The sequence below is a fragment of the Piliocolobus tephrosceles genome, chromosome X (genome assembly GCF_002776525.5).
Source record: "Piliocolobus tephrosceles isolate RC106 chromosome X, ASM277652v3, whole genome shotgun sequence".
Classification (NCBI taxonomy): Eukaryota; Metazoa; Chordata; class Mammalia; order Primates; family Cercopithecidae; genus Piliocolobus; species Piliocolobus tephrosceles.
In genome coordinates this window covers 75,769,312-75,792,758 of record NC_045455.1, presented here as the reverse complement: position 1 = coordinate 75,792,758, position 23,447 = coordinate 75,769,312, and the positions used below count along the sequence as shown (strand labels likewise).

General features: G+C 45.7%; 2 protein-coding genes across 7 annotated transcripts in view; one reads left to right on the top strand and one right to left on the bottom strand.

Annotated features, from left to right (window-relative positions):
* Positions 1-22,702, bottom strand: part of MRPS31 (mitochondrial ribosomal protein S31) — a 57,821-nt gene extending 35,119 nt beyond the window's left edge. For 2 of the 3 annotated variants that reach the window (XM_023208881.1, XM_023208882.1), the window contains exon 1: positions 3,875-4,062. In XM_023208881.1, the coding sequence (XP_023064649.1) occupies positions 3,875-3,999 (125 nt within the window). In that variant the 5' untranslated portion in view covers positions 4,000-4,062. Of the gene's footprint in view, positions 1-3,874; positions 4,063-22,538 lie in introns of those variants that run through there. The other variant, XM_023208880.2, reaches the window with a different exon arrangement.
* Positions 21,980-23,447, top strand: part of SLC25A15 (solute carrier family 25 member 15) — a 42,108-nt gene continuing 40,640 nt past the window's right edge. For 3 of the 4 annotated variants that reach the window (XR_002731006.2, XR_002731007.2, XM_023208888.2), the window contains exon 1: positions 21,980-22,230. The gene's annotated coding sequence lies outside the window, so the exon portion shown is untranslated. The remainder of the gene's footprint in view (positions 22,231-23,447) is intronic. The other variant, XM_023208884.2, reaches the window with a different exon arrangement.

The following is a 23,447-nucleotide window of genomic DNA, read 5'->3' as shown; positions in this document are numbered from 1 at the left end:
CATTTATTAGCATATACTACATGCCTCATCTTGTGTAATATACTTTATGTACATTTCTCATACCCACATTAACTCCCTAAGGTCTCTATTTTGCAGATAAGGAAACTGAAAATCAGAGAAGTCCCAAAGTCATGTAACTCACAGCTCACTAAGAACTAAGACACACTGTGTGCCACAAATAAGTAGAGGTGTGCTGAGCTATTGATCACTTGGTCCTTCGGGTGACCAGGGGAGGTCTGGGGGTGCTGGTGCTCCCCAGTCTGTTCCCTCCCTCCATTTACCCCAGGGTTTGGTAGAAAAACACTGACATGGTTAATAAATGACAATTTATTATTCTCAAACCCAAATGTGACTGACTGCAAGTCCTTGCTCTTAACATAATACCTCTTTAAAAAGTTATAATTAAACAATACAAAAATAAATTTCCATCAATAAAAAAGATTATTTCAAAAAAACTTTTTGAGTGGGTGTTATCTAATCTGATCAACATTCTCATCGAGCTACATGCCACTTAACCCATAACCATTTGTAAGGTAAGCTAGAATGGAATAGAAAAGAGAATAATCCATGGCTAGAAATGTCACTTTTGCTTTCCTCACCGGATACATTTATGAAAAAGATCAACACAAATGATTACATCTATATTAGACTCACGTAAAACATTTCCTAATTCTAAGTAACCCAAATATCCAATTTTATTCTGTGGGGTTAAAAACTTGTTTTGGTATTTGATTACTGAAGAACTTTCAAAACTCTGAATATGTTAGTTTCAGTAAGAGGGTATATTAAAAAGTCATTCATTAAATATAGTGAATATCTACTCTGTGGGGGGCACTATCCTAGGTACTGACAATATATTAGTAAATAAGAATTTCATGGTCCCTGCCTTTATGAAGCTGACGTGCTACAGCACTGCTTCTCAAACATTAATATGCATAGAATTTTTTTTTTCTTTTGAGACAGGGCCTCACTCTGTCAGATAGGCTGGAGTGCAGTGGCGTGATCTCGGCTCACTGCAGCCTCAACCTCCCTGAGCTCAGGTGATCCTCCCACCTCAGCCTCCTGGGTACCTGGTACTAATCTTTTGTAGAGATAAGGTTTCGCCATGTTGCCCAGGCTCAAATTCCTAGGCTCAACCGATCTGCTCGCCTCCCAAAGCGCTGGGATTTCAGGCGTGAGCCACCACACCTGGCCCGTAGAAATTATCTATGCTCCTTGCTAAAACACACTTTGGTCCCACCAAAGAATTCTGATTCAACAGCTTTGTCCAGGAGACACTTGTAACAAACTCCCAGGTGACGTTAACGCTGCTGGTCAGAGGACCACATTACAGTAGCTATGTAAGTTACTTAATCCTTACAATTTTACAGAACAGGTTTTGTTATTCTCACTTTACAGAACAAACTGTTGCCTACAGAAGTTAAAGCAGTAGTTATGAATCTTTAGAGGTTATACAAATCACACAGAGAGCTGACTTAAAACACAGTTCTTAGTTTGAAATTTAACATTTTTTGTTTTTTTTTTTTTTTTTGAGGCGGAGTCTTGCTCTGTCGCCCGGACTGGAGTGCAGTGGCCGGATCTCAGCTCACCGCAAGCTCCGCCTCCCGGGTTTACGCCATTCTCCTGCCTCAGCCTCCCGAGTAGCTGAGACTACAGGCGCCCGCCACCTCGCCCAGCTAGTTTTTGTATTTTTAGTAGAGACAGGGTTTCACCGTTTAGCCAGGATGGTCTCGATCTCCTGACCTCGTGATCCGCCGTCTCGGCCTCCCAAAGTGCTGGGATTACAGGCTTGAGCCACCGCGCCCAGCCTGAAATTTAACATTTTTAACTAAGACCCCAGGTGATTCTCATGCAGGTGAGCTTAAGAGCCTGTATCAGACACTGGGTTAAATATTGTATCAAGTTCAGCTGGGTGCGGTGGCGCATGCTTGTAATTCCAGCAGTTTGGGAGGCGGAGGTGGGCAGATCATGAGGTCAGGAGTTTGAGATCAGCCTGGCCAATATGGTGAAATCCCATCTCTACTAAAAATACAAAAATTAGCCAGGTGTGGTGGTGGGTACCTGTAGTTCCAGCAACTTGGGAGGCTGGGGCAGAAGAATCGCTTGAACCCGGGAGGCGGAGGTTGCAGTGAACCGAGATCGCGAGATTGTGCGCTGCACTCCAGCCTCCGCAACAGAGTGAGACTCTGTCCCAAAATAAATAAATAAATAAATAAATAAATAAATAAATAAATAAATAAATAAATAAATAAATAAAGTATCAAATTCTCAAAGGCAGAAAATGGCAGCTGCAGGTTAAGGATACTTATATGAAAGAGAAATGGCAATTTCCAAAAATGCTGAAACAAGCTATTTGATCTGCTAATGAAAACGTCAGAGGCTATCAAATCAGGTACTTTAAAATTAGAAAAAAACCAACTGCATAACTAGTATCCTCATAATCAGTACACAGGACTCTCATTATAACATTCAATATATGGTACAATCTACTTAAGAAAATGGTCTATTATTTTACATTTAAAATTAATATTCAAGGTATTTTAATAGAAAGGTGGTAATCAGGGGAATGAATCTCACATATAATCTTTACTACATTGTTTTCTTTCAAGAGCTATCGTACCATAGAAAGCAATCCATATGATAGAAAAATCACATCTAAGTAACCCCCTAGCACTAAAAATAATAAAACTCTAGATCTAACCTCCCACCTGAGTTTGTTTCCACTGACAGCATCTCATCAGTACTTCAAACGCAACACCTTCAAAACCACATTCAAGACTCCTCTTTCAGACTGACTTTCCATTTTTCACACTTTCTATATTAAAAGGCCCCCTAACGTAAACAGGTATTGTTTTCTAAAAATTGTAACATATGTACAAATCTTTCTCAAGCCTGGCTCCGCATTCTTCTGTTAACATTAAGGATACCCTAATACTCCAACGCAGCCAGTTGAAATCTTAGCTACCTCTGACCACCCTACCATTATCCCATGATGTCACATCCCTTTAATTCTACCTGTGCAATTTTTCTCCTCCATTCAGCTGGTCCTTCCCATCTTCACTGCTACTAACCTGCTTCAGCACTGTACTTAACCAAACTGCCTTCTGAGTGTTACACACGGAATTTATGTAGTGGAATTAGGTTTTCATAATAAAGTTCTCAGAGGATAAATACCAAAACCAAGTATGCCGCAATTCCTTTTTTTCCTGGCTAACTTCAACCAGTGGTCCTCCTTCAGACTGCATCAGACTTTTTCCAGAAACGGTATCCTGAGTCTCCCCTACAATAGTCAGGTGTCCCTATTTGCTATCCCAGCAAATATTCACTCATGTTGGCTGAATAGTGTACTCTGTGCTTACCTACACTATCTCAGCTATTACTTCACTACATAGCACTTGAATTGTCTACTTGCTGGAACTACACGCTCCGTGATGGCAGGACTGTCTCATTTGGGGTTTACAACCAGTACTGGCACGCTGGTTTTCAAGTTTTTCAGTAATGAACTAAAAAATAAATGAAAGAAAACAAATGAGACTTTCAAATAAATCTTGGGAGGCAAAAGGTAAAAACAATTTTGCTTTTGGAACCTGAGTAAACTGACAGATGATAAGAGGAATGAGGCGCGGCGTGTGGTATTAAAGAGCACAACGACCAGGCCTGTAATCGTAGCTCTATTTTCCACGCACACTATGACCTTCGGCAAGTCATCTTTTCTTTCTGGGATTTCTCTTTCCTCAGATTTAAAGCATATAGCTTCTAAGATCCAGCAGGTAATAATATCGACTCCAGGAAGTCGGAGGATAACTGAAATGTACAGGACCGGGCACGGTGTTGCCTGAGGACCTGCGGGGCCAAGAGCGCTTAACTGCGGTACCTGACCGTTCCATGCCGAGCAGCGAGTAGCATAATCGCAGCCGCTGATGTCTCCGGGCTTCCAGAGGACAAAGGGTGGCGGGAAAGGGGGCGAAGAGGTAGGAACGTCGAGACTCTAGGAAACATCGCCGAGACACAAACTGAACCAAAAACGCAACCGAAGTGGTGTGTCCCGCTGCCAAACACGTCCCCGCCCTCTCTTCCGTTTCCAGCCTGGCGCCTTCCTCTCTCTTTGCGTTCCGGTGGGCAACAGGAGCGGGTAACTGTGTTCCGGACTCGCCCGCGGCTGGGCGGAGCCAGCTGCCTCCAAGCGACCCCAACCACCCCGCGATTGTAGTCCTAGACGTGGACTCCTCGCTGGAGTTCAGGAACGTTTCGCTGGCCAAGGCGGGTTCCAGACCGGCAAACCGGACAGTGGAGGGCGTAATCAGTTGTGCGAAAACTACAGATGGGGCCAGTGAAATCAGTCTCTTATTTAACGGATAATATTTTGCGATGTTTGGAGGGAAAGGGTCTACAGGGTTCACCACGTTCTCAAAATGCGCAATGGCCACCAAAGATGTTTAAAAAAAATTACTAAAAGACCTGCTGCCCTACGAATCAGCGTTTCCTTTCAGTCTTTATTCTTGATGTAGAGTCAGAATGAGACATAGATTTCATTTTTCAAAAATGGCTTTAATGGCCGGGCACGGTGGCTCACGCCTGTGATCCCCAGCACTTCGGGAGGCCGAGGCGGATGGATCACTTGAGGTTCGAGACCAGCCTGGCCAACATGGTGAAACCCCATATCCACTAAAAAAAAAAAAAAAAAAATACAAAAAAAAAAAAACACACAAAAAATTAGCCGGGCGTGTTGGAGGGCGCCTGTAATTCCAGCTACTGGGGAGGCTGAGGCAGGAGAATCGCTTGAACTCGGGAGATGGGGGCTGCAGTGAGCCGAGATTGCGCCATTGCACTCCAGCCTGGGCTACAGAGCGAGACTCTTGTCTCAAAAAAAAAGGATTTACGCTGGGTGCCAGGGGTGCAGTGGTTCATACCTGTAATCCCAGCACTTTGGGAAGCTGAGGCGGGCGGATCACTTGAGGCCAGGGGTTCAAGACCAGCCTGGCCAACATGGTGAAACCCCGACTCTACTAAAAATGCAAAAAATTAGCCTGGCGTAGTGGCGAGTGCCTATAATCCCAGCTACTCGGGAGGCTGACACAGGAGAATAGCTTGAACCCGGAAGGCGGAGGCTGCAGTGAGCAAAGATTGTGCCACTGCACTCCAGCCTGGGCAACAGAGACTCTGTCTCAAATAATAATAATAATAATAATAATAATAATAATAATAATAATAAATAAATAAATGCAAGAGAGACAGACACCTGTCCCTCATGGAACAAAAAAAGATAAAAAAATGCAAGAGAGACACCTGTCCCTCATGAAACAAAAAAAGATAAAAAAATGCGAGAGAGACACCTGTCCCTCATGAAACAGGGAACTGTGACCCCAGAAAAGATGTGGGGTTCCCAAACTTGGAAGGGCATGAGAATAAATCTGGTGGGAAATGTTGGCTAATAGGACACATGGGAACCACTAGCCTAAAATTCCATAAACGCATTCCAAAGTTTACATCAACATTTTCCCCATCCTCTCAAAAAATAATCAAGGTAGGGAGGAGAGTTTTTGTGATGCTAAAACAGAGCTTACATTGACCAGATCTTCCTGAGATCCACTAACACTAACAGAACCTTTGTGACTGAATGCTCTACACAGTACACTTGGGGATGCTTACGTTGTCTGATTTGTAAAAAACCAAACTTAAAAAAAATTGAACCATAACTTTGTCAAAAAACAAAATTATGGCAAATTTAGTATAACTGGCTTTTATTTGTAATTCTAGAACAGGGCGACATCTCATTCTGTAAAATAGTTCGAGTGTTCCAGTGAGTTGAGCAGAGGGGTTTGGCTTTATAAGCACAAAAGGGTTGAAGAAAATAGAAAGAGGGAACAAAAATCAGATTGGTCATTTCAAAGTTGCCTTCCTTATTTAAGGGTTAAAACAGAGAGATTTTCTTATCAAGCTGGCTCAGGTAAACTAGGCCCCCTCTGATTGGTGCTGTGAATCTCCTGCTTTTGGAAAACTGGCCCTGATTTCAAAGTTCAGTTTGATTACTTGGCACTTAGTACAAGTGACTATTCTGGTTTGGTCTGGTGTGCTGGGGGCTAGTACAGGAAGCTTGTCCAAACTACAGCCTCCTATAAACTTTAGCAACTTCAATACAGAAAAGTATATGAATTATAAATATGTTGATGACAATGTATTTTTGTTATTGTTGAGATGGAGTCTTGCTCTGTCACCCAGGCTGGAGTGCAGTGGTGTTAGCTCACTGCAACCTCACCTCTCAGGGTCAAGCAATCCTCCTGCCCTAGCCTCCTGAGTAGCTGGGAGTACAGCCGTGCGCCACCACCCCCGGCTAATTTTGGCATTTTTAGTAGAGACAGGGTTTCACTATGTTGGCCAGGCTGGTCTCAAACTCTTGATTTCAGGTGATCTTCCCATCTCGGCCTCCCAAAGTGCCGGGATTACAAGCATGAGCCACCGCGCCTAACCAAAAATATGTTTAAGGAATGATCACAGAGTTAATACACCCAGTATAAACCTCCACCTAGATCAAGAAATAGAATATTAGCAGTATGGCATACTTTTTTTTTTTTTTTTTGAGACGGAGTCTCGCTCTGTCGCCCAGGCTGGAGTGCAGTGGCCGGATCTCAGCTCACTGCAAGCCCCGTCTCCCGGGTTCACACCATTCTCCTGCCTCAGCCTCCCGAGTAGCTGGGACTACAGGCGCCCGCCATCTCGCCCGGCTAGTTTTTTGTATTTTAGTAGAGACGGGGTTTCACCGTGTTAGCCAGGATGGTCTCGATCTCCTGACCTTGTGATCCGCCCATCTCGGCCTCCCAAAGTGCTGGGATTACAGGCTTGAGCCACCGCGCCCGGCCGGCATACTTTTCTTGATATCACTTGATACCCAGGGGAAAATCCATTCTCGAGTATAATAAGCAGTCCATGTAGATCACATTTAATAGTTACTTCATCTTTTTTCTCTCCTTCCTTCCTTCTTCCTTCCTTCCTTCCTTCTTTCCTTCCTTCTTTCTTTCTTTTTTTCTTTTCATTTTTTTTGAGATGGAGTCTTGCTCTGTTGCCCAGGCTGGAGTGCAGTGGCACGATCTCGGCTTACTGCAAGCTCCGCCTCCCGGGTTCACGCCATTCTCCTGCCTCAGCCTCCCAAGTAGCTGGGACTACAGGCGCCCGCCACCATGCCCGGCTAATTTTTTTTGTATTTTTTTAGTAGAGACGGGGTTTCACCGTGTTAGGCAGGATGGTCTCGATCTCCCGACCTCGTGATCTGCCCACCTAAGCCTCCCAAAGTGCTGGGATTACTTACAGGTGTGAGCCACTGCGCCTGGCCTCGATTTCTTATAATATCCTTCAAATGGGTTTTTTTAAACCCTAAAAACTCTTGACAAAGGAGATGAAAACTTCCATCTCAATTTCACAGCTTCTCTGGGGGAAGATCTTGTCCCATTTACCCTGTTCTTAATCTACTCTAAGGTAGTGCAGACACAGTAAATTACCTCCCTGCCGCGTACGGGCAGATAAGCTGTGACTATGTGAAAGTGCCTGGCTGAGGGCCACAAGCCAGAAGTGAAATTTAGTCTTCTCTACCATTTGGTTCCTTCCACTATCACTTTCTTACAAAAGAGGCTTTCTTTGACCACCATGGTTAATGTAGTCTCCTGCCCCATCCAGTCGCACTCTGGCAGGGATTGCTCTTGTCCACCTATAGCTATTCTCTTCTTCTGGAATTTAAGCTGAACTCATGACCCTGTCTCTACAAAAAAATAAAAAAATTAGCTGGGCATGGTGCTCCTGTGGCCCCAGCTACTTGGGAGGCTGAAGTGGGAGGACCGCTTGAGCTCAGAAGGTGGAGGCTGCGGTAAGCAGTGACTGAGCCACTGCACTCCAGCCTAGGTGACAGGGAGAAACCCTATCTCTAAATAAATAAATAAATTTCACTTTGATAAAAAAGAGAATTAATAGGATAGTTCTACTTGGCCATAAATTAAACCATAAAGAGAATTTCAATAAATTCCCCCCAAATTTCAAGTCTGTCCTTTGAAAAACTAATGTAACTTGTGTAATTTTTTTTCCAGAGCAATCATTTATGAGAGTGACAAAAATAAAGCCGAAAGTAGAAAATGTTTTTCCTCCTCTAACTTTATATTATGGTATTTGATTCACCAGTCATTTTCTTCCCAGGGCCCCTTGGAAATGTACTCTTTAGAAACAAGGCAAGAAATAGAAAATCAACTGAAATTGCTCCTGATACAGAGCGGTGACTTTGTCCTAGCTATCTCATAAAATTCTATACGAATTAACTCAACAAGCCTTACAAGAAAATGAAGAAACAAAATCACCCTATATTCCAGTTATCCATTGCTGCACAACAAACCATCCTAACACTTAGTATCTTAAAACAACAATTTTTTATCTATCCTGGTTCTGTGGTGGACGGGGCTCAGCTGGGTGGTCCCTACTTTGATCCCTCCTGTGGTTGCCATCAGATAAGACTGAATGTCCAGGATGGTTTCTTCACCCACACATCTGATGCCTCAGCTCGAATAGCTGGAAGAAACTCTCCGTGCCCCTCCCCATTACTTTGGGCACTTTGGGCACTTTGACTTTGGGCACTAAAGAAACAGGGGCTGGCTGGGCCTCTCTCCACACCATGCCAGGCCTAAAGCAAGCTAACTCTTATAAAGTTACAAAACCACAATGAAGATATTAAAGTAGCAGGTTAATTAATGGTACAAGCAATTTCACTTCATTGCAATGAACTTCTTTCCCATAATATTTGTATCCCAGATTCATTTCTACCATTACTTAATTACTATACTAATTCTTAGAAACACTTTAAATCTAGTAAATAATACATCTCGGAAAGATCTAAGTGAATTAATAATACATCTAGAAAGATTCACAACAATTTAGAATGTTCTGCCAATCTGCATGTACTAGCCAGTAGTTCATGCTAGTGGATCACAAAAGGATAAAAACAATGAAGCTCCTTCTCCCAAGTGGCAGGATGGCAGAACACGAATGTCATAGCACAAGTGAGGTTTACAAGCTCTGTGGCTACTTTGCCTGTGCATTAAAATGTATCATATTCTGCTTTTTGTTTTATGCCATTTTTCCATCATACTTACTTTGTCTATATGCACTTCATAGGCGATCAAATGTAATTGATTCTATTAATTGCTTTTTAGTCACTAGAATTGTCCACATATGTAACTTCATTTCCCAATGAATATGTCTATAAAGCTGTATATTTTATGTCCAAAGTAATCCTTTTCCCTAAAATCAACTCTGAATTAACTTTCAGTGCCTCTGTGTAAAAAAGCATGTAAGACTTTTTCCAATAAAATCAAGAGGCAGCATAAACATGCACAATATGGTAATGAGAATAATAACACCACTAACTGCCATTGTTGCATACGAAACCATTTACATTCTTATCTCATTTAATTTTCTCATTGGCATCAGAATTATCCAACAAGACCAGTCCTGTATCACAGATGTGTGAAACCCTGTAGCAAGGAGTCCAGGAATGGTCAACATTTGAAAATCCAACTATCCAGGTCAGCAATGTCCCCAGTCTTCTGAGGTTTGCTCTTCATGAAATAAGCCTGCAGAATAAACCCAGTTGTCCAGCAGTTTCAGCTACCTACTTCAATTTACTTGTGGCTCCATCAGCAAAAGTATTAAGGGATTATCAACATCTTTCCAAAGGCGGTATACTAGCTGAAAGCACAGAAAGAAGGAGAAAATGAGGCTGGATGGGCTCACTGGGGACATAACTTGTCATGAGGTTTCCTGATTTGGCTGATGGATGATGTGTGTGGTACTACACTGGCTGTAGTATTTCCCTTCTTTTTTCCTAGGTGGATTAAGAGCGTTTTTGTCTCTGCATCTTCCAAGTTGAGAAATTCTTTTCTTTCTTTCTGGAATATATATATATCTCCAGCTGGTCTATCTTATAAACCAGATCAAACTACAGTATCAAACACAGCCTAAAACAGCACTTTAGGAGGCCGAGGCAAGTGGATTGCTTGAGCCCAGGAGTTAGAGACCAGCTGGGCAACATGGGGAAATCCCATCTTGCCACAAAACATACCAAAACATACCAAAAAACATACCAAAAAAAATTAGCCGGGTGTGGTGGCATGCACTTGCAGTCCTAACTACTTGGGAGGCTGAGGTGGGAGGATTGCTTGTACCCAGGAGGTGGAGGCTGCAGTGAGCCGTGATCATACCACTGCACTCAGGCCTGGGTGACAGAGCAAGATCCTGTTTTAAAAAAAAAAGCAATAGATGAACATACATGCATGTTTATATAATATATAGATAGATGATATTAGTGTAAATGTATAACATTGTGTGAAAAATGTAGCTTTAGTCTCCTTGGAACACAGGGATGAGTATGACTTGCTCCCTGCTTCAAGGGGCTGGTGATCCAGCAGGGACCACAGATGTGGAGCAGGTAATAGAACAAGATATGTAATGCAACAGGTGCCAGGCCTGTGGGGGCCCAGAGAGGTTGCACCTAGATGGATGAGTCTCCTAGAGCCCATTACCTTCTTCACAAAGTGTTTAGTGCCCAAAGTCAAAGTGCCCAAAGTGCCCAAAGTAAGGGGGAGGGGCACAGAGAGGCCCACAGCAGCAGAACTTACGGGAGACGGGACGGAAGAGGAAGTGGTTTGATTTCGTGCCCTTCAAATTAGATTGTCTAGATACTTGTCTTTCCCCTCCACGTAAGATGACTCATTCTTAGTATATTCAGGTTTAAAATTGCTTTGGATTTTAAGTGCATGGAAGACCAGGATCACGGCACGCTAATGTGTATTGCACAGCTTATGACCTAGAACTATGCTGAAACCGTGCTTAGCACATAATTTTTGGAGATGACAGAGATATGACCAGGCAGAACCGTCCTCAGGTCAATTTCTAAAGTACATCAAAGTACTCTGGTTCCCCCCGCCCATCCTCTTGACTTCTACTCATTTTCTCCTGTCCCTTGGCCCGTCTCTATGTTGCCTTGTAGCTTCTTAGAGCCTCCTTGCTTTGGGTCTCACCCAAGCCTGACACCCTTGCCAAGATCTCTCTAAATTAGCTTTTTGTCTCCTTTCCTACATGTGAAACTCCTCTGTCATCTCTCCACCAGGGGGAGGGCTATATTATTCAACTAATACTACTGTACGAAAACCCACATTGCTAGCTTATTGTACTAAGTATCTCAAGAAAATTTATTTTTTAAAAGAAATGCTTTCAAATTTCAATAAGCAAAGGCCTCAGCTGAGATTATTTTCTTTTTGCATTCCTGGCCCTTCAAGTTATGCCTTCGGGAAACTGCTTCTCTAAGTGCTGACCCAAGGTGGCCCTTAGATAACATTTGTTATGTTCAAGTGCCCTCTGGAGGCAGAAACAGTCTCCTGTTAGATAAAAGACAGGCCTGCCAATGACCCACAAATGATCGGTCCCTGTGCTGTGAGGTCCATTCATTCCTTTCCATCTTTCTTTGTGCAGGTCTAGCACAGCCCTGCCTCGGGGCCTTCAGCTTAGGCACGGAATCTTCTTTGGCATTCCAAATACTGTCCAACGATTGTTTCCTTCACATCATCCACTTTAGCTCAGCAGGGCTTTCTCAGGAGTGCACCATGTCTAGCCAAGCCGACCTTCCCACTCTGTCATGTCGTGCTGTTTCCTTGTCTTCCTACATGCAGCACTATCTGAAATAATCTCCTTCCATTCATTCAACACATTCATTGATCATATGCCCTGTCTTATGCACTTGAGACAGATCAAGGTACAAATGCAACACATTCTCTATCCTAGTGGAATTTACAGGCCTTATGAATTACATGGTTTCCTTTTTCATCATCAGCCTCCCGGCTAGAATGTAAGCTCTAGGAGAGCAGGGACCTCTGTCAGCCTTGTTCACTACTTTATCCCAAGGGCCTAGAACTGTGCCTGGTACATCCTTCATGGTCAATCAGTATTTGTGGAAAGAATAAACAAATGTTTATATTAGCCAGGCACAATTGGTGACAAGAGGATATTTTGATGCCAGGAGTTCAATACCAGCGTGAGCAACATAGCAAGACCCCAGTCTCTAAAAAAAAATTTTTTTTAAGTCTATATTTTCTATCAGGATACACAACTAACATTTTAAACTTCTTTTGCTGTGAAAAAGTTAATTCTGAGACTTTTCTGACTCATCCAGCTGGAAGCAGAGAGGCTAGGATTTTCCTTTCAGGTGTCTGACCCAGAGCTTGCATGCTGAGTCCTAAGGTGATGGCGTCTCAACTGTGCTAGGCCTTTATTTTTGTGTGTCCTTTCAATGGTTGTATCTGCCTATGTTTGACCAGAATAATTAATTTAATGAAAGCACTTTAAAAACGTTTATAAACAGCTAAGTATCTAGTGATGGGTGCCATATAAATATTTAGATACAAAGGGTCTAAATTCAGATTATTTTTACTGGGGGAACCATTATTAATTATAAAATAGTACATTGCAGATATGTGCACACAAGAGAGAGAAGAGAGAGAGAGAGAGAGGCTGTGTACACTTGCTACTTCACAACAATGATGCAATTCAACGGATTTATGACAATGATCCCTTTAGACAGATACTAAAACTCACCACGGGCAGAGCCCTGGCCCAGGCAAGGAGTAAGTCACAGCTCGTAGGCCTCAGCAGGACCTAAGATACAAGTACTTGCCCTTCCTGGGTGGAGTAGCTCACACCCGTAATCCTAGTGCTTTGGGAGGCCAAGGCAGGAGGATCACTTGAGACCAGGAGTTCAAGACCAGCCTGGGCAACATGGCAAAACCCCATCTTTACAGAAAAATACAAAAATTATCTTGGGGTGGTGGCGCATACCTGTAGTACTCGGGAGACTGAGGTAGGAGGATTGCCTGAGCCCAGGAGTTCGAGGCTGTGGTGAGCTGTGATCATGCCACTGTACTCCAGCCTCGGTGACAGAGCAAGGCCCTGTTCATGCCCCCGACAAAAAAAATAAAATAGGTACTTGCCCTTGTGGTTGGAGCCACACGGGCCATGAGTTCAGCAGGGACTCCTGCTGGCTGCTCCAAGTCACTCTCCTGGCACTCCCTGCTCTACTCTCCTGCAGAACCAAACTGCTTACCATTCCCTAAACATGCTCTGCTGGTTCACACCTCTGTGCCTTTGCATGTTTTCTCGAACAGGAATGCTCAATCCATGTAGAGTGGACACGTGTCATGTTTTCTGGCTGCTTAGCAGGGTTTGAAAACCCTGCCTATGTTCTGGGAATTTCCTAACACAAGAATGAGTCCTGCCTCCCCAAGGCAGATGCCAGAGATCACACTTGGCCAGGCTTCTTTGCAGAGCAGGGTACAGGCACATGACCCAGCCTCCCTCCGTCAGCTTCGTCTACACAAGATACCAACTTAGAGATGAGCAATCCAAGGCACGGTGTAGAAGTGATGTTTCAGGCAATGCTGGTAACGCAGGCGCCAGGCTTTGGAGAAGCAATAGTTACCAGGGTGTGGCCCTGGCACAAGAAGGGGCAGCATCACAAACCATCACATCCGGAGCTCTAGAGGGGCAGCGGCAGTGGCTTCCACTGCAGGCCAGATCTGCAGTGGATGTAGGGCCTTGTTTCAGGAAGCTCTTCGTGGCACTTTATGTCCCCATCCGTCAAGCAGAAGAGTCACTCCACATCCTTGTAATCCTTTTAATCAATCCTTTTTGTGCTTTTGTTGATTACAACTAAGAGCCTGGCCTAGTTGCAAGTCTTCCAGCCCCTGTGGTAGTTCATACACCAACCTACATTAATCCTCTTAACGAAAGGCGACTTGCTTTGCAAAATCCATATTCGCATGGAGGTCTCCTGTGGCCCTCCCCTGAAACCTTCTATTCCACTCCTCATTCATGTCCTCCTGGGATGCCCTCACTACCCACAAGCCTGTCGCCGCATGCCCCCCTGGATTATAATTGCTTGTTTCTTCCTCCTCTGCTTGGACCATGATTTCTTTGAGGCTAGCCGTTGGCTCTTTCACTTCTGCATTTCCAGCAGTTAGTTTGGGTTGACAGCATCCAACACAGGATAGGTACTAAAGGGAAGTTTGTTACTGATAGGAAGGGATGCTCTGATTTGCTTTCTGAGAACCAGGAATCAGAAACAGGTGCTATGAGGTGGCTGCGTCTAACATAGATCTCGGTGAATGGCAGGGATTTCAACAGGTGGAATTGGTGGGGATCATCCTGCACATGACATGTAATCTGCTTTTTAGAAATTATTATATCCCTCAGCATTTTCCCGTATCCTTAATATGCTGTATGGGACATTCTCAGTTGCCCAACAAGCCTTCCCTTGCTCTTCTTTTTTTCAGGTTTGGATGGTGATGTCTCCAGGAAGGTGGACCCTCCCACAGCCCCAGGGGGATGAGTTCTCATTGCTCCAAACCAGGGGTTGACCAACTGCAGCCTGCTAGCCAAATCTGGCCTGCCACCTGTTTTTGTATGGCTTCACACCATACAAAATGCTTGTTATAGTTTCAAATGGTTGGGAAAAAAAAGAAAAAAGAAAAAAATTCTTTGTGCCAGATAAAAAATATATAAAATTCAACTTTCAGTGTCCGCAGAGACACTGGAACATAGGCATACGGATTTGTTTCCGGTGTCTCTAGCTGCTTTGGCTCTACAATGGCAGAGTTGAATATATGTGACAGGGACCACATGCCCTGCAAAGCCTGACATATTTACTGGCTGGTTCTCTTCAGAAGAAGCTTGCTGACCCTGTTCTCAAGCAATCATGCTAATGCCAATCTCCTCTAAGTGTTGATTTTTGGGAGGCGCATGAGACCTATTTCTTGGCCAATGAAACACACAAGAAAGCCTGACAGAGGGCTGCTGGGAAAGATTGTTTTCTCCGATGAGAGGGAGATATGTGAGGGTGCTTCCTTTTTGCTTTTGGATGTTGCATGTGAGGATGTGATAGGCAGAGCTGTGGCAGCCATCTTGTAGTCATGAGGGAAAAGCTAAGAGAACCGCAGAGAAGCTGCCCCAGATATTGTTGAGCTGTTAAATTAACCAGCTCTGGAACCTGCTACCTCTAGAAATTTTTAATATTCAAAGTAAATATACTAGGCTGGCCACAGTGGCTCATCCTGTAATCCCAGGACTTTGGGAAGATGAGGTGGGAGGATCACTTGAGCCCAGCAGTTTGAGACCAGCCTGGGCAATATAGTGAGACCCCTGTCTCTACAAAAAAAAAAAAAAATTAGCTGGGCATAGTGGCACACACCTATAGTCCTAGTTACTGGGGAGGCTGAGGTGGGAGGATGACTTGAACCCAGGAGTTCAAGGCTTCAGTGAGCTATGCTCACACCACTGCATTCCAGCCTGGGCAACAGAGCCAGACCCTGTCTCTAAACAAACAAATAAACTGACAGTTGGGCATTCTGTTCATTGTGGCCAAATTCGTCGTAAAGCATATGATGTGAGAAGAGTATTTCCTCTTATTGATGCACCATAAAATGTTAACCATTTATAAGCATTTTCCCTTAATTATTTGCTATTATAAGTTTTATATTTTTAAAAATATATATCTTACAGATTCAAATTTAAGGATTATTAACTATCAGAGGGAACATAGAGAAACAAAATAAAATAAAAACAAATTTAAGGCTCATAAAATATGTGCCTCAGCTAGTGGCTTCTCCCTCTCCCTCTTCGAAGGGCTTCCTTCTGCTCCCACTTCTGCTCCCCATTTCTTTCCCTGTACCATTAAAACGTTGCCAAGGAAAAGACAAATTAAAAAAATTGCCCATCCCCAAAACACTGTTCTAACAAGTCTTTTACTGGATGCAGATCGCCCTCTTATTCTACGTAGATTGACAGAAATCCAAATCCATGTTTATCTATTTAAAATACAAATTCCATTATGGTTATTAGAGCCTGGGAAAGGCAGAGGGAGGAAAAGATAGGGAGAGACCAGTCAACAGAGATGACATTTAAGCTAGATACGAGGAACGAATTCAAGTGCTCTATAGCACTGTAGGGTGAATATAGTTAACAATAATTTATTGTGTATGTTCAAAGAGCTGGAAAAGAGGATTTTGAATGTTCCCAACACAAAGAATGAGAAATGTTTGAGGTGAGGCCTATGTTAATTGCCGTGATTTGATCATTACACATTGTATACATGTATTAATATATCATTCTGTACCCAAAAAATATGTACGATTACTATATGTCAACTAGAAATAAAAGGAACAAATAAAATAACATATAAATTCTACCTGACTCCAAAACAGACTTATGGGAGTTTTCAATAAAAGTTACATCAGCAGCCAGGAGTATTTAATGGGTACTAACATTGCATAATCAAAAGCAAGTTTTCTTCTTCTTCTTCTTCTCCTCCTTCTCCTCCTTCTTCTCCTTCTTCTTCTTCTTCTTCCTCCTCCATTACTACTACTAGTACTTCTTCTCCTTCTCCTCCTCCTCCTCCCCCTCCCCCTCCTTCTTTTCTCCTTCTTCTTCTTCTTCTTTTTTTGAGAGAGTCTTGCTCTGTCACCCAGGCTGGAGTGCAATGACGCAATCTCAGCTCACTGCACTGCAACCTCCGCCTCCTGGGTTCAAGCAATTCGCCTGCCTCAGCCTCCTAGTAGCTGGGATTACAGGTGCCCGCCACTACGGCCAGGTAATTTTTGTATTTTTAGTCGATACGGGGTTTCTCCATGTTGGCCAGGCTGGTCTCAAACTCCTGACCTCAGGTGATCTGCCCGCCTCAGCCTCCCATCTTCTTATTAACTATAAATACATTTGAGTCAGAGATGTTTTATGCTGTTGATCTGTTTGCAACTCCAATGAACTCACTTTGTTAAAACATGCCCCATGTGGTATAAGAACCAGGGATACATTTTCTGAAATTATTTCTCCTTTCAGTGTCATTAACCAGTGTATTGTGAAATGCTGTTGAAATAGCAAACGCTTGCTTTTCCATGCAGACATTCCATGTCTGTCCTCTCACCTCTGACCTGCGTCACACCTGCCACCCATCACAAAGCCAGCTGCTCTGAAATCTCTGAATCGTGCAATTCCAAGTGCAGCAAACAGTTGCCTGGAGCAGAGAGGTCAGTGTGTTGACGTGTTTCCTATTTGGAACCTAGGTCTGAAATACTATTGAGTTGAGCTACCTCTACAGAGAGCAGTGATCCATGTCTTTAAAATGTTGTTCTCAAGAGGCCATAGGATTCTTAGGAATTTTTTGTTGTTGTTGTTGAGACAGAGTCTCACTCTGTCACCCAGGCTGGAGTACAGTGGCACAATCTTGGCTCACTGCAACCTCCACCTCCCAGGTTCAAGCGATTCTCCTGCCTCAGCCTCCTGAGTAGCTGGGATTACAGGCATGTGCCACCAAGCCCGGCTAATTTTTGTATTTTTAGTAGAGACAGGGTTTCACCATGTTGGTCAGGCTGGTCTCAAACTCCTGACCTCAGGTGATCCACTCCCATTAACCTCCCAAAATGCTGGGATTACAGGCATGAGCCACTGCGCCCGGCCAGGATTCCTAGGAAATTACACTCAGAACAAAGTTTGCATGGACACTTTCTTAATTTAGTGCCAACCAGATGATTTTACAATCACTTCTCCGAGCATCTGAGAGATAGGAAGCATTTTAACAACTGTGTATTTTATTTCTTTCTTCCTAAAATAAAGATAGCAGAAAGAGCCACTGTTGTGGGGGATTTTAAGCTGCTGAGGCGACTTTTATAAAATATTATAGAAGGAGATGTATTTCAGAAGAAAAAACTTCCAGTTCCTGCAGCCCTCTTGCCTCTTTTTTTTGAGATGGAGTCTCGCTCTGATGCCCAGGCCAGAGTACAGTGGCCCAATCTCGGTTCACTGCAACCTCCGCCTCCTGGGTTCAAGCAATTCTCTGCCTCAGTCTCCTGAGTAGCTGGGACTATAGGCACCTACCACCATGTCCGGCTAATTTTTTTTTAATTTTTAATGGAGACGGGGGTTTCCTCATATTGGCCAGGGTGGTCTTGAACTCCTGACCTTGTGATCCACCCGCCTCAGCCTCCCAAAGTGCTGGGATTACAGGCGTGAGCCACCGCGTCTGGTGCCTCTTGCTTTTAATAAGAAGCCTCGGCTGGGCTCGGTGGCTCACGCCTGTAATCCCAGCACTTTGGGAGGTTAAGGTGCACAGATCGCTTGAGGTCAGGAGTTTGAGACTAGCCTGGCAAACATGGTGAAACGCCGTCTCTACTAAAAATACAAAAAAATTAGCCAGGCATGATGGCGGGCGCCTGTAATCCCAGTTACTCAGGAGGCTGAGACAGGATAATTGCTTGAATCCAGGAGGCAGAGGTTGCAGTGAGCCGAGATCGTGCCATTGCACTCCAGCCTGGGCGATAGAGTGAGACTCCGTCTCAAAAAAAAAAAAAAAAAGGCCTCTGGAAGTGAGCACTGCACAGTGTAGCAGCTGAGCACCTGACCTTTGGAGTTGGACAGAACTTTGCTGAGTCCCTGCTTTTCTCTTAGCACCTGTGTAATTGTGGCCTCTCAACACCTTGGTTTCTTCTCCAACCTCATTCTTACCAGCCATTGGTCTAGGCAAGGGGACACAGCAACTAAGTTGGACAGAAGACAAATGGATGAGAGTTTGTGCAAAAAAAAAAAAAAAAGATAACTGTAGATTATGGATTAAAAATCTGAGCAAAATTCCAATCATTTCTCATAGAACAAATTGGGAGGCGTGGAGAGGAGAAATGTGGAAGGCTTGGGAGTGATGAGAGTTTGGAACAGCCTTTGTCAGGACAGGAGAGGAAGGGGCTCAAGGAAGACATGACAAAGCACTAGGGGCCAATGGCTAGAGGAAAGCACCATGCGCCCTGCATGGCGGACTGTTCCAACAGGCTGATGGACGGGGGGTTCAAAGGAACCAGTGATGCAGTCATGCTGTGGCTGGGGTTTACAAAAGGCTAAGTGACTCACTAAAGGTCACACAGGGACATTAACACAAAAATGCTAGCCCCGAGTCCAGTGCTCTTTCTAATCTAGAACAGGGTCCTTCCTTTTTTTTTTTTTGAGACAGGGTCTTGGTCAGTCGCCCACGCTGGACTGCAGTGGGGTGAACACGGCTCACTGCAGCTTCAACCTTCCAGGCTCAAGAGATCCTGCCACAGCTTCCCCAGTAGCTGGGACACCAGGCATGCACCACCACACCAGGTTTAAACAAATTTTTTTTTTTGTTCTGATTTTTAGTACAGACAGGGGCTCACTGAAACTGCCTTTGCAAAAATCATAACAGAAAATTATGATAGTGAAAGAGATCTGACCTAACTGACTCCATCTTGCTTCTAACCTCCAAACTGTCCTTGTTCTGGGCGTAGGCCCAACTAACTTTGGGAGGAGCTTAGTTTACAGTTTAGTGTTGAAACAAAGATGATAACAGCCCTTTCCCAAAACAAACACCCTTCCTGCCTGGGGAGGAGGCTGCCTTGGTAGGACTAACAAATTAACCACAAGTTTACAAATTACAGTTTAGGAGTCATGCAGCTGGAGGCTGCAAGATTCTAAACCTCCCCAAATTGCTCCTCAGGATGACATCACTATTGTAAAACCTAAGATCAGAGATAAGATTGAGATATTTTGCAGACCCTGTACTAGATGGATTCATCAGCTGGCACTACCCAGATTGATAAACTGGCTCATCTGGTTTTGTGGCCCCCACTCAGGAACCGACTCAGCTCAGGAGGACAGTTTAGACTCCCTATGATTTCATCTCCAACCTGACCAATCAGTACTCCCACTCAGTGGCCCCCTACCCACCAAATTATCCCTAAAAACTCCAAACTCCGAATTCTTGGGGAGATTGATTTGAGTAATAATAAAACTCTGGTCTCCTGTACAGCTGGCTCTGCGTGAATTAAACTGTTTCTCTATTGCAATTGCCCCATCTTGATAAATTGGTTCAGTTGAGGCAGCGGGTGAGAAGAACCCACTGGGCAGTTACATCACCATGTTGCCCAGGTTCGACTCGAATTCCTGGGCTCGAGCAATCCTCCTGCTTCAGCCTCCCAACATGTTGGGATTACAGGCATGAGTCACTGAACCAAGGCCAAGTCTGTCCTTAATCAGGGCTCTTTTGGGTCTCATTTTCCTAAGCTGCAAAAGCCATTGGACCAGGTGATATTGCCAACCCCTTTAAGCTGCTGTAACCGTAGTTTCGGCTCCTGGGTCTGCTTTCAATTAGTTACGTTCCCCATCACTTTGGACAAGTCATCCCAACTCCCTGGCTTGTTTCTGTAACTCGATTATGGTCCAGAAGCCGGAGTTCTAAAGTGCTGATTCTGATGAGGGCCCACTTACCAGGCACTCTGATCCCATCATAGCATCTACTACAGCCTGGGAGGTCTATTAAAGTGTGCATTCATGTTAAGCAGTAACACCAATCAAATCACTTAAATAACGTAGGTAATAATCCAATAGCACAGCCAGACATGGTGGCTCACACATGTAATCCCAGCACTTTGGGAGGCCGAGACAGGCGGATCACCTGGGGTCAGGAGTTCGAGACCAGCCTGGCCACGGTGGTGAAACCCTGACTCTACTAAAAAATACAAAAATTGCTGGGCGCGGTGGCTCAAGCCTCTAATCCCAGCACTTTGGGAGGCCGAGACGGGTGGATCACGAAGTCAGGAGATCGAGACCATCCTGGCTAACACGGTGAAACCCTGTCTCTACTAAAAAATACAAAAAACTAACCGGGCAAGGTGGCGGGCGCCTGTAGTCCCAGCTACTCAGGAGGCTGAGGCAGGAGAATGGCGTAAACCCGGGAGGCGGAGCTTGCAGTGAGCTGAGATCCGGCCACTGCACTCCAGCCTGGGCGACAGAGCGAGACTCCGTCTCAAAATAAAACAAAAACAAAAACAAAATTAGCTGGGCGTGGTGAGGCATGCCTGTAATGCCAGCTACTTGGGAGGCTAAGGCAGAAGAATCACTTGAACCCGGGAGGGGGAGGTTGCAGTGAGCTGAGATTGCGCCATTGCACTCCAGCTCGGGTGAGAGAGTCTAAAAAAAAAAGAAAAAGAAGAAAAAAAAAGAAAAAGAAAATAATAATAATCCAACAGCACATCCAAACAAGGCTGAAAGTTGTAAAATAAAATAACACTGTGTGGAGGGTGTGTGTGTGTGTGTTAGAGACGAGGTCTCTGTCATCCAGCCTAGAAGTGCAACAGTGCCATCATAGCTCACTGCGGCCTCCAATTCCTGGCCTCAAACAATAATCCCGCCCTGGCCTCCCAAATAGCTGAGACTAGAGGCACGTGTCACCACACCTTGTTTTTTGTTGTTGTTGTTGTATGTTTTTATGAGACAGAGTCTCGCTCTGTGCCCAGGATGGAGTGCAGTGGTGCGATCTAGGCTCACTGTAACCTTCACCTCCCAGGTTCAAGCGATTCTCCTGCCTCAGCCTCCCTAGTAGCTGGGAGGCTACCGCACCACCACGCTGGGCTAATTTTTGTAATTTTAGTAGATGGGGTTTCACCATATTGGCCAGGCTGGTCTTGAACTCCTGACCTCAGGTGATCCGCCCACCTCGGCCTCCCACAGTGCTGGGATTACAGGCGTGAGCCACCATGCCCGGCTAATTCCTGTATTTTCATACTCAGTTGTATCTCCTATTAGGGCCTTGAATCCCGAGTATAATTTTGTACTCAAATATAATTTATAAATAAGGCCTCAGCCTCCCAACAAGGTCAAAGCAGCTAAAAAGTCAGTCCTCTCAACCACTGACATTACCAGCCCCCAGCCCACAGTCCCAGCCCAGCGAGCTAACTAGGGTCCGGTCGCAGAGAGGGTCTCAGGGATCCCAGAGGCGGGAAAGTCTCCGGAGGCGCAGGCCCCGCTCTCCAGCTTCACCAGGGTCGGCGGCAGCGCCACACCGGCTCGCGGGCTGGGCTGTGCGCGCCGCGGTCCCACGCCCACTTCCGCTTCCCGTGCTGGGGGCTGTGGCAGGGCCCGTAGGCGGTGGCGGCTTCGGGTCCCGGCCTGGGCGCGGCCCTGCGCAGCCCGTCCCCCAGCCGCAGGGGCGCTCCTGAGCTTAGCGGGGCCGCCGCCCGGGCTGCCTGCGCGGAGGGCGGGGCGGAGGGCCGGCCGTGGCCGACGTGGCTGTTAAGTGGCCGCCCCAGCCGGCGACCCGGAGCCGAGAGCGGCGGCAGAGCCTGAGCGGGAAGCGGCCACGCCGGCGCGGCGGTGAGCGCAGCCCGGCCTGGCGCCTGCAGCTGCAGGGAGCGCGCCAGGCGGACAGAGCGGGGCGCGGGGCGGGCCTCCGTGTCCGGGTGGCGTGACCTTCCCGGGCGGCGGGGGAAGCAGCTAGCGTAGCCGCGCACGTGCCGCGGGACCCAGAGAATCTAGGGGTCGTCGGCCTCCTTCCCGCAGTGCCCACCTGGTGGGAACTTTTGTCCTTCTTTGCCCCCAAGTCGTGTATTTGGCTGCGGTGCTCCGCGCCCCCGGGGCGCCAGTGCTGGGCAGCACGGAGCCGCTTCTGAATGGAGACTTACAGGCTGTCCAGGAGTGGGCGGCTGGGCAGGGGCGGCGAGCGTTTAGGGCCGGGCAGAGAAAGTTGGAAGTCGTCTCCCTGACCTGTTCCTTGCGAGGCCCGGGAAGACACGCGCCTGGCCGGGTCCTTGGCGGCAAAACTGATTTGCATCTCCGCGCTTTACTGATTTGCATCTCCACGCTTTACCTAAAGCCCGGGCTCTGGGTACTGGATGGCGAGCTGGCCAGCGGCTCATGCCGCCCCAGGTTTAGCGAGAAGACGGGATCTTCCCGCAGCGGTTCGTGTTCCGTCGTGGAAAATGCAGCCTCATCTACTGACTCTCCCTCCCATCCAAAAAAAAAAAAGTTAATTTCCCCAAGGGTCGAGAAAAATGGGTGGTTGGCACTGTTGTTCCTCAGTCGCACCCTGTTGTAATTTGAGAGGGGGTCAAAGGCGCTGAAAAGATTCTTTTTGCTATTCCAAGTGCTACAGCAAGCTCATAAATCAATTTTAATTCATGGTGAACAGTCTTGCCTCCTCCAAGCCCTGTGTCTTCTCCAAGCCAGAGCTACACATAATGTGAATTAGTTGCCCACTCCTTCTGAGTGAATCCGTCATCGTTTTCTATCCTAATAATACTAGTGGCTATTTGTAGAATTTATTTATTTGTTTATTTTTTTGAGATGGAGTTTCGGCCGGGCGCGGTGGCTCAAGCCTGTAATCCCAGCACTTTGGGAGGCCGAGACGGGCGGATCACGAGGTCAGGAGATCGAGACCATCCTGGCTAACCCGGTGAAACCCCGTCTCTACTAAAAATACAAAAAAAAACTAGCCGGGCGAGGTGGCGGGCGCCTGTAGTCCCAGCTACTCGGGAGGCTGAGGCAGGAGAATGGCGTAAACCCGGGAGGTGGAGCTTGCAGTGAGCTGAGAT